The sequence below is a fragment of the Cottoperca gobio genome, chromosome 11, assembly GCF_900634415.1.
Source record: "Cottoperca gobio chromosome 11, fCotGob3.1, whole genome shotgun sequence".
Classification (NCBI taxonomy): domain Eukaryota; kingdom Metazoa; phylum Chordata; class Actinopteri; order Perciformes; family Bovichtidae; genus Cottoperca; species Cottoperca gobio.
The window spans coordinates 14,379,164-14,390,685 of NC_041365.1; the positions used below are offsets into that span (position 1 = coordinate 14,379,164).

General features: G+C 36.3%; 2 protein-coding genes across 4 annotated transcripts in view; one reads left to right on the forward strand and one right to left on the reverse strand.

Moving 5' to 3' along the window:
* Positions 1-3,569: 3,569 nt before the first annotated feature.
* ccdc106b (coiled-coil domain containing 106b) lies at positions 3,570-9,612 on the reverse strand. 2 transcript variants are annotated; one of them, XM_029443436.1, is made up of 8 exons: positions 9,474-9,612; positions 9,268-9,335; positions 8,027-8,167; positions 7,135-7,326; positions 6,108-6,260; positions 5,443-5,649; positions 5,037-5,197; positions 3,570-4,424 (listed from the first exon to the last, which is right to left on the reverse strand). In XM_029443436.1, exons 2-8 carry the CDS (start codon positions 9,305-9,307, stop codon positions 4,269-4,271), a joined length of 1,050 nt encoding a protein of 349 aa, XP_029299296.1. In that variant the 5' UTR covers positions 9,308-9,335; positions 9,474-9,612; the 3' UTR covers positions 3,570-4,268. The 2 variants fall into 2 exon arrangements, with proteins under 2 accessions (XP_029299296.1, XP_029299295.1); XM_029443435.1 differs by lacking the exon at positions 9,474-9,612 and having other exon boundaries at positions 3,571-4,424; positions 9,268-9,463.
* A 748-nt stretch (positions 9,613-10,360) lies between these two features.
* Positions 10,361-11,522, forward strand: part of tmem238a (transmembrane protein 238a) — a 3,083-nt gene continuing 1,921 nt past the window's right edge. Inside the window, exon 1 of one of the 2 annotated variants that reach the window (XM_029443491.1) lies at positions 10,361-10,433. The gene's annotated coding sequence lies outside the window, so the exon portion shown is untranslated. Of the gene's footprint in view, positions 10,538-11,522 lie in introns of both variants that reach the window. The other variant, XM_029443490.1, reaches the window with a different exon arrangement.

Consider the following 11,522-nt stretch of genomic DNA (forward strand, 5'->3'; position numbering starts at 1 on the left):
CATTACATCTTTCCCTGTGGTATTTTCTCCCTTTCTTTAGTTATTTTACCACTACTTGTATTGATTTTTCTTTCATCTGATAACTTGAGCCTTCACACATGAATGAAGCTCGAATTAACGTCACCATTGTTGTTTTTAATCCATTTTCTAGTGTTCGTCTTACATCACATCGAGTGGCTAGCTACACGTATTCCAGGAGTTCAAAAATATAATAATTATTGTTGAATGCTGTTGAAATTACTATGACTTTAAGAAACTTTGTTACGATTTCAAATGTCACGGTACATGTCTTGTATGTCTTTTGCAAATAAAAAGTAAACACATTATATTATTTTACTGTTCATGCCTTGTTTGTCTTTTGTACATTTTATCCAACTAAGTATTCTCAGCAAAACTGACGGCTGACAGCTCCAATCTCACGCAGCATCTTCATGCATCATGTCGCCTCGCAGGCTGATTGGCACAACCTGTGAAATATTTCTGAAGTGCTTTAGTCTGCGTATAACTCCACGTGAACTCTCACATTAGCAATGCTTGTGCTGCTGGTGTCTTCTTCAGAGAGCTTGACCCCTTGTTTAGTAAAGGCCGGTCTGTGAGTTTTCCTTTCCTTTCACACAGCAGATCACGGATAGTAAAGTCTTAGTCAGCCATGACCTCATCTTCTGGACGCAGGTACTCCAGGAACCCCGAGTCAGATGTAATACATTTGTCACTACTCCTACCTCCATAAGTTGGGCAGATGAACATTATTAGGCCACAGGGTGCAATTGACCAGCGACCAGGTACTTGACCTTGTTCTGTGCATAGTAGTGGCTAAAAGACTCTTTGGCGTTTTGGAAGGGGGACTCGGAGCAGTCTATGATGCATGTTGTGTCTGGGTAGTGTTCTTTAAAGCACTGGGGCATTGCAGCACGAATGGTTTCCCTTGGAAGCCAAGGAATGTATTCCCTCATATTTTCTTCCATGAGGTGAAATCAGTAGCTCAACACTCGGCTGATGACGCTTTGGGTCAAACTAAATCTTTCAGTCAAGTCGCCCTGGAGCAGAATAAGCTTCAACTTCATCAAAGTAGAAGCTGGTCTGTTGGATGGAGCTGGATGCTGCCTTTATAGAGAGGAGTAAGATATTCAACCACTGAATAAAAAGCAGCATGGGACAGTCTAGAGCAGGGGTGTCAAACATGCGACCCGCAGGCCGGATTGAACACACTGGCGGGCCGGTTTTGGCGTGTCAATCAGCGCGGGCTGCATGATTGACACCCCTGCTCTAGACTGTCCCAGTACAGGATGATTTTGCAAAGTGTAAAAATTTGTGTTTTTGTAGATACGTAAGTTGTAATGCATATGTGTAAATTATAAATGAGGCATAATATTGTTGAAATTACACCTTTTTTTCTTAAGAAATTTCAGGTTGTTCATAATGTTTTGGAAAAAGATAGTAGATTTGAACATTTTCAGAATGTACTTGTACTTTTCTATACTAAAACGAAGGGAAAAATCATCATTATTTATAGGTTATTATGCCATGATTTTAGTGGTCCGGCCCACTTGAGATCAAATTGTGCTGCATGTGGCCCCTGAACTAAAATGAGTTTGACACCCCTGATAGAGAGCTTCGGTCCTGAGCAGAGTCTTGTGGAGAGGTTCTGGACATCTTGCTCACTGATCAGCAATGATGGGCAAGGGCATCATTTGTAGCAATGGTCCACAAGTGTGCAGTCCTCCCATTGGGTCCCAACAAAGCCATAGACATGCAAAGTGTCATGTTATTTCCTGGTGATAACGTTTCATTAGTATCATTTTTAGTATTATCTACTGTATACTTAAATTGAATGCTGAATACATTTGGCAAAACACTTTACATGTTATGCTACAGCCTTTGCTTTTTGCCATTATTAATGTTATTATCCAAATTCCCCCGGGGTATAAATAAATTATTTCTGATTCTGATTCTGGTTACAAATTGTTCACATTTTAAACACTTTTTAACTAAACGGAGGAGCCTGATAGTTTGACGTACCTGACTGTAAACCGACGTTGTTTCTTCAACGGAGCTTCATAGTCAAACCACTTCTCCGGGTTATGGGTGCATCAGGGGTTTAAAGCCTTCAGCCAGAGTCGTAGACCTTCGTCGTCCTTCGGAGGTGTGTGCAGGTCGGACGGGGCTCCACAGCTACACTGAGACTGTAGTCGAGGTCGATGTTCAAAACATTCCTGCTGTAAAAAACTCTTCTTACAATTGTTATGGCCATCTCTTACCGAACATATAATACTAGTCATTTTTCAATTGGCATCAGTTGTGGGTAAATTGATAGCTAGCAAACAGTGCAGACTCAACGTTAAACAAACTGCTACTACAAACTAAAACAACTTCTGGTGTATCTCCGCGGCCACCGGAAGTTACAACACAATCATAAGTGCTCCACTCGTTATGTATTATTAGGGTTAACCTTGGAACATAAACTGACCTGCTTTTATTGAACATATTTGAAAGGCTTCACTGTGACTGACCTCTCTGTTCACGCTGCTCCGAATAAAAGGGTTTGAAATCTTCATTCAAGCAGTATATTCATTGTTTTTAGTAGATTATAGAAAATTGTCAAATGACATACAATGTACAATGTCTGTTTTAATCATAGACTTAGATCATACAAGATTATAAAACATTTATACAAATGTTTTCCATCTTAAACAAACTTTCCAAATGCATTCCATGTCATATTTCCACAGCATTATTAAACCATATGGCCAGAAGTATGAGGACACCCAAACATTACACTGAAAAGTAAAGTAAAAGTATGTTGGTCTGGGGCGTCTACATATGTTTGCCCCATGGACTGCATGGATTTCTTAGAAAGCTTTTCTAATGTGTAATTTCAGAGTACAGACTACTTAGATATAATGTAAATATTTCATTTGTTCAGGAGATCAGTATATAGGGAACTCCATACTCACAAAACTTAATAGAAAGTCAGTCAGTTATGTAGTCATGAATGATCGACTTGTCATTTGAGTTTTATAGTAATTTTTTGTATATCATTGTTTGTGTTTTGTGTTGGGACAAACATTGCAAAATAGCTTGTAACGTGTAACCATAAAAAGGTTCTTCCTGCTCTGGTCTCCTGCATACTACAGTGTATTTAACTTTGTGTTAATGATGCTGAATCTGTTTAGGTCTCTAATTTCAGAAACCATCCATTGGGTTTCATCAATCCTGCTGGCTGTGACTTCACTGTATCACTCAAGCTCATTTTATAATGCCTTTCTTCCACTGGAGGTCGCTGCAGCCTGCAAGCTGCTATAAAGTGCATGATATCCACTCATAGTACACAGTACTATTATAAATAAGATATTTTCAGCCAAATTTGTCCATCTCATTTACTTTTTCAGATCTTGATTATGGTAAAATATTCAATATGTTAAAAGCATATAAGTGTTTGGAATGTAAAATAAATGAGTATAAAGTGGCGATGGTATTATTTCTCATATTCTCATTTGAATGCTGGACTCAAAAGGTTGAATTCATACCTTTCATTTACACTCTTCATGAATAATGTCCAAACTAAGAAAAAACCCTCAAACAATCATACATTTAGAGTCATTTACTTTCTTGCATGATGTTACATTTCAAACCTTCTAACACCACACAATTCAAGATGTTCCAACATTTGCGCACCCATCTGGCCAACTCAAATAAAATATATAACTTAGGCACGAGCTATATAAATAAAGAAATGTTCTTTTTCCAAATGATACATATTAAATGTACATATTTAACAAAATGCTGTGTCAAAAATGAATAAAGCAAATAAATATTTCTCTTTTAAATACAAAACAAAAGATCCGTCATTTTAGTAAACAATCATCTTGTGTGTGTAAATACTCCCAGAGCAAAAATATTCCACACAAATGCAACAGTCTTTGACACATTTACTCTGATAACTTGTATGTTTGCAGACTTTCAAAGTACACTTTGAAATGAAAATTACATTGTAATTCACAATATACTGCGTCTTCTAGTCAATGTATATATTCAATACAAGTGAATTGAAACAGAAAACAATAACAGCTGCAAAAAGTATAGAAATAGAAATTGAAATCAAGCAGCACGTTGGTAAAAAAATGTTTTCAAAATAAATTAATCCTGTCATTTGGCATCTAATCTTCTCATTCTCACATCTCACTTCTTACTGTAAGGCAATGGAAAATAAGAGTTGCAACAAGTGTAGAAGCCTCCCGTCTCATCCAGCCTTTCCTCTTCCTCATCCCTCAGTTTCTGAACCTGTAGGAGATCGGCAGCAGCTTGTGAGTCTTCTTCATGGCCTGCACCTTGGCGTGCGTCTGGTCGTCCATGGTCTTGTAGCACCGGCGGGCGTAATCTAAAAGCTTCTCCTTCGATGCCTCGAACTCCCCGACCTCCGCCACCTGCAGGAACGTCGCAAGTGTTTTAGTTTAGTGGACTTTTGAATGAATTAACTATAATCCTGCCACAGAGGGAAAAGCGCAACTTTGTTCAAAATGTTTCAATACAATTATAACTCTTATTCTCGTATTATTCTTCTGCTGCCCTCATTACCAGTTTTGAGTCAATGTGGTCACAAGATGCTGACAAATACAGTCCACAGACAGTGGCAGTACATTTAATTTTAAGGACAGAAATTGGGCTCAGTTGAGTATTTTGGATCCTTTTAAAACAAAAATAACTGATTAGAAAAAAGTTAATGATTGTAATTTTCTTAACGCTATACCATTGACTGAAGTAGAGTTTTCATTTTTTTTCTATATCTATATATATATATATATATATATATATATATATATATATATATATATATATATATATATATATATATATATATATATATATATATATATATATATATATATATATATATATATATATATATATATATATATCTATATCTATATATAGATATATATATATAAAAATTGTAGGTAAAAATAAGGATTGACTGTTTTCACTGAGTCCAGTTACAGGTTAAATATCATGAACAGGAACAATAAAAAAGGTCAGACCTTCTCTGGAGCCACCAGCAGCAGCTCTGCGATGGGAGAGGTGGAGGCCATGGTGTTTCTGTCGACTCCGTGGACCTGGAAGGCTCGGGACATGCTCCTCACCCGCTGGTAGGTCGTCAGGATCTTCTTATAGCGAATCATAACCCCTTCTGGGTCTTTAACTGAGGAGGAGGAACGAGAGGGGAGAGAAAATGGAGGGGGGAATACTGAAAATAATAAACTGTCTTGTGGATTCACAGGGATTTACCCTTTAAACACAACATTGTCCTAAGTTTTGGAGCTTGTTTTCATGCTTGTTTGACAACAGAACAAATAGCTTTGTGTATTAAACAATACTAATATAGTACACTATACTATACTATACTATACTATACTATACTATACTATACTATACTATAGTACTAACCTCTCTGTCTCTCCCTCCCGTGGGTGATCCTGAAGATCCTCCTCATCTTCATCCTCGGCTCTCCGGCAGCTCTCCCTCTGCCCTTCTTCTTTGACCCCTTCTCCACTGACGAATCATCTTCTTCCTCCTCCTCCTCCTCCTCCTCTTCCTCCACGTACTCGTCCTCCGTGTAGTATTTATCCTCCTCCAGATGGAACTCCTGCTTCACTGCAGCCAGGAAAAGTTAGATGGAAATGTATCATATAGCTGCAACTAATGATTACTTTCATGAATGATTTAATTTGGCCTATAAAATGTCAGAAAATAGTGAAGAAAAATCCATCCCAGTTTCTCAAAGTCCCAGGTGATGTCTTTAAATGTCTAGTCAATCCAAAACCCAAATACATTCACTTTAATATGATATAACACAGAGAAAAAGCAGGAAATCTCCATATTTAGGAGGCCGAAAACAACATTTTCTGCCATATTTGCATGAAAAATTAACTGTTAATAAATCGATCTTCAAAATAGTTGGTGATTATTTTTCTGTCGATCCACTGCAGCTCTAAAGTATTGTGTGACAGTCTCCATGTAATATTTGAAACCTTAAAAGGTGGGTCAAAAAAGCATGTTCCAATGTTAAAGTTAAGTAATTTGAACAAAACAAAGTGCAGTAATTTGCTCACCAGGGATGGCAGAGCTGCGGCGGGTCCGAGGTGCTGCTCCCTGCAGCCTCTTGAGGGTCATCCCAGACCTGGTGGTCATGGGGGAGGGAGGGGAGGGAGCGCTGGCAGGCTGGACCTTCACAGCCCGCTGAGAGTCTCCACACCACTCCGTCACTGGAGGGAAGAATAATATTAGTAATAATAAAAATGTAAAAAAAACTTTCACCTTAGTATTTAAGAGTTAATATATTATTATTATTATTATTATTATTATTATTATTACTATTATTATGTTAGATTTATTTCTAGTGGGACATTCACATTTATATCTGAATGTTTGACAAATGATTCTTATTCAAACGAAACTTTCTAATATAGTAAATTTATACTGCAGAACATTTCAGAGGAAAACTACTCATTTTGTGTGTCTGAAGAAGTCGGAAGAAGGACTTCCCAAATCAGGAAATGGGAACATCCGAGCATGTGAATGCACCATTGGCCTTGTTGGAGTGTCTTGATCTCAAGAGAAAGACACTCCAACTGCATGTTTGTGATGGGTGTAGTTATTAATGATTTGGCAGATAAATATTAACATGTAATTAGAAAAATATAAAGCATTCTTAAAGTTAAAATAACTAAAATACCAAACAGTGTAATTCAGAGAAAGTTAGAGCAACTGCAACATTTTAGTGCATCTTCTTTAAAAAGAGAGACCATTAACACTTAATTACATTTGACTGTTAGAACTTAAATTCATTCCTAGTGCTAGTTCAACATTGATGTAATGTGTTTCTTTTCACATTTTAGTTTTGCTGTAAGCTATGCTTACTGTGCATTTCCCCACAGATATGAATTCAATTTCATCCTCACTCATATGTTATTGCTCTGTTGCTAATAATAATCCAGTATTAAACACATATACTACATGTACATCTTTTTCATATTGAATTATGTTGCTTTGGAGAAATCCATAATCACATTCATAGACAGTTTTATGCATTTCCTTTTTTTTTTAAATGTTGTTTAAATGCGTTTGCTGACTGCTCACCCTCCGGACCCCTCATGCTGACGATGAATCGGTCCAGCTGACAGCGCAGGAAGTTGCGTTCTTCCTCCATCTCCTCGATGCGTTTCTGCAGCCAGGCATTCTTCTCCAGAGTGACATACAGGTGAGCTCGCAGGTTAGAGATCAGGATGAAGGGGCTGTACTGAGAGTAAGGATGCTCTTGCACCCCAGGCTCTGCAGGAGGCGAGCAGAGATATTAGAGTTAACAATTTCTTCCAAACCTCAGCGACAGTTTCAAGAAAATGTACCTGCAACCATTCAGACAGCAGTAGAGTACCACATGTCACAGCAACAGCATGTTGCTTGTATATGATGCCTGACTGAAATAATCATGAGTACATCTACCAGATAAACCATCAGATTAAAACATCTAAAAGTGGATTTTAACTGGTGTGATTCACAACACTGACATGTGCTTCTTGTTGTACAGCAGCGAACATGTTATGCTAAGCTGCGTGAACAAATCAGGTGGAGGATCAGAAAAGGGGAAGAAACAACAAATAAATGTGGAGGAGAGAATGAAAAGTGGGAAATATTTTCAAAATGAGAAAAAACAGATAAAGTAAGGTTTTAGGTTTTAAAAACTGTGCTGTCGGAGTACTTCAACATTCTTAATATTACTGTGAAATGCAGTATATGTAAAGGAAGTTTGCTTGAAAACTTTCAGAATTTGACTTTAATGAATCTATGTTCAACATGCATGTCAAAAGAGGTTAACTGTATCTCAGAATCTTTCCCCAAGATTCCATTTTATTACACAAATGTGTATCGAACGAAGCATGTGACCTGTAACCTGTAGCCTGTTAGCTGCTACATTATAAAGCTAATGGGGAAACTAGGAAAGCAGTGGTCATGTGTAGTAGACGTGGCGTACCGTCCATCATCTGCTGACCCTGGTTCAGGTGATAAGCAGGTGGTCTCTCGATACTCTCCTCCAGAGGGAAAGAGACTTCATAGGCCCCCAGATACAAACCTCCTCCTCCTCCTGATGATGATTGTTGGGGCATGTGGTGCTCTGACAATCACACACAAGACAACACAACATTATAAGATTCATTTAATTATTAATGAATCTGTTGATTCTTCTTTTATTCATTTAATTGTATAATTTATATCTATAAAACAGAGTTTCCCACAGTATTTTAGAGCATGAAACAAAGACTACTTCCACGACTGTCGTTACAGAGCATAACTATTTCACATAGCACATGTTTAAAAAATCTACTGTGACAAGATGGTCTGGATCTGCTAAGTCCATAAATGGCAAAAAAGTGGTCATCATAATTTCCGCAGAGCCCAAGCTGACATCTTCAAATGTCTCGTTTTATTCTATGAAAACCAAAGTTTGCAAAGATGTAAAACAAAGTAAAGTAGAAAGTCCTCACATTTGAGAAGTTGGAACCAGAGAATGTTTAGCATTTTAGCTTGATAAGTTAATGACTTAAACAATACATCAATATCTAAAGTGTTGTAGATGAATTACTGTTGACTGATTCATTGTTAGAAGTCAAAGTTATAACGTATTAAAGATTATTCATACCATGCTTGTGCTTTACATACAATAGACAATGAAAGATAAGATAGAACTTAATGCATCCGGGGGGGGACTGTTGTTCAGCAGTTGCAGTACAAAGTAGAAATGAGTGCAAATATATAATATCAAATTGTATAACAATAGAAATAAACAGATATCTAAAAAACAATGCCAAATATAAAAAGTTTTATTTGGTATTTTAAAAACTAAATATGTGGAACTATATCAACACAACAGCACATGAGTAGAATAGTCATAGCGTAGAACACAGTGTTTCAAGTGTATAAAACTAAATTACATATTAGTGCATTAAAACGTGGAATAAAATGAATTTGCATCTAAATAATAATGACTTTTAAAAGGCAGTTTAGACGCATAAAGTGAGTTGTAGAGCCCATATACGCACCGACAACCTTTTCAAATCTATATTTTCAAAAACACACAACAAAAGACGGTCAAGTTTATGAAAGAAACGTTGCGTTTAGCTGATTATTGTAATGTTTAAAGTAATTTAAACGCACTGTAGCATTCAGTAAGTTTGTAGCACAAGGTGGATACGCCATTTAAAATGTAGCTGTTACCTGGCGGGTGTGTTTCGTCCCTGTTGGTTGGAGGATTCATGACTGAGAGCTCCGTCAGATGACCTGCACTGATAAGTAATACGTGATAAACTTGTTATTATAAGTCTTCAGTAGCTCTGTGTGCAGTTATACTTCTGTAATACAGCCTGAAACGACCCACAGCTGCTGCTCTACGTCCGCGCGACCACATCCTCAGTGGCAATTACCTGATTATAAGTGGCTTCAACAGGTGTAGCACGCTCAGGTATGCACATGCGCACAACGGTGGGGTTTCTTAACTCTAAAACAAAAATGTTTTATGTTCTGTCCAAACTCCTCAGCACCTTCAAACTGCCTTCTGCCTCCCCCTCAGCCGGAAATGTTTCTAGCTGCATTGAATGAGAAGGTTGGAAGGTTGAGGTTGAACGTTTTTGTCACCCCAACTTTATTGAAAAGTAAAATAGAAACAATAACATATAAACAAGTTCAAATAACAAATAAATGAAATAAAGTGACAGGAAATTCATTTATGACATAAAAAAAAAGAATCGGTATACTTACTTACTAAATAAAAACGAAATACATAGGAGGAGGAACAAATAAATACATTAAGGGACACAGATGAATAATTAGGTAATATTAGTCGAGACTTTATTTAAATATATGTTTCAAATATTGTTTGAGTTTTGGTAGCTTTTCTGCTTTGAAGCTTCACTAGAGAATAGATAAAGTTTTTTTTATTATTGGTCCATTTCATGTTATGTAATATGGTGTTTTATAAAATTATAAACAGTTGGATTAAAAAGCCAATATTTTTGTCTATTGAGTTATTTTTCAAATAATGAAAAAACGTATTATTATGAAAACATGGCCATTTCTCCTATTTTTCTCAGTGGAAAGTTATGCACATAAATCCAATATATTGTGGGATACATACAATGGAAAAATAAGTGAAGGCTTGTTTCTTCGACCCCTGAAATCACAAAGATAATTAATATTCAGTTTAAACCTTTCCAGAACGTGCTTTACAGGATCTATTATATGTGCAATTTTAAATGATACCTTTTATCATTTAAGATTGATTAATTTATTGTTAATGAAATACCTGTCTGATATTCTCCATGCCTTTAAATAAGACTGTTGGACGGATCAGACCGGAAACGTGTCACACGAGGGGCGCTGCGCAGGTAAGTGGAGTAAACGCGGAAGCAAAGAAAAACTGCACGAGAGATACTTCACAAACAAACTGATACATCAAGATTTTATGCAGCTGGACCAACAGCTATAACAAGTGAGTCAAAGAAGAAGTATTGACGGTGTAAAATTAAATCTTTGGTTTAATTTTATAGCAGAATTACATCGAAGTCTTTGTCAGAAACAGACTCACCTGAGGGGCTCATTATCGGGGAGTACATGAAGCTAAATCAAAAATAACTTTTTTTTTTTACTGTTGTAGTCTGTTGAAGTGAAACTCATTTTTAACGATTTTTATATCAGACTGCAACTAATGATTATGTTCATTATGGATTAATCTGCTAATTATTTTCTAAAGAGATGTTTTGCTTGTAAACAAATGAAAATGATTGGAATGGAAAATGATTGGCAACTAGTTTGATCACTGATTTTAAATAAAAAACATAATTAGTTCTAATTGTATATGTGAGAATGTAACTTTAATATGTATAATTAAGTACTGATAAAATATTTTTGAACTGGTTTAATGCTGATTTTATAATCCATGTTGGGAAAGTGACACCGTCCCTCCTATGCTCACTCTCCTAATCCTGTGCTTTATTTTATGAGCCTATTTTTTTTTTTTATATTCTCTGGACTGCTGATATGTAAATATTATCATGTCTGAGATCAGCTTCACTTAAAATGCAATCTCAAGATGACTAAAATAGGATTTTTATCGATGATATTTAGGCAATTCAAGGTGTTAATCTTTTCTATTTTATAGTGTAAATCTCAAGGAAAACTCAAATACGAATTTAATATGTCCGTAGGTGGTATTCATAATGATGAAACCCTAGCTCGTGTAGTGTTTTGTTCTGAAACATGAGAATTATCTTGCCAGAAAAACCTAGAAATGTTATATTTCTCTGAGAATTTTAGTCTACATCAGGGTAAACTTACATAATTAGGTATGATGGACAATAAAAACATGTATTGTCAGCTCAGGATAAGGCAGGTTTCATTGAAGAATTGACACATTTTAATGTTTTGATGAGCTAAACTCAGCCTATGAATAGTGTTCATGTGTTTTTGTATACCTC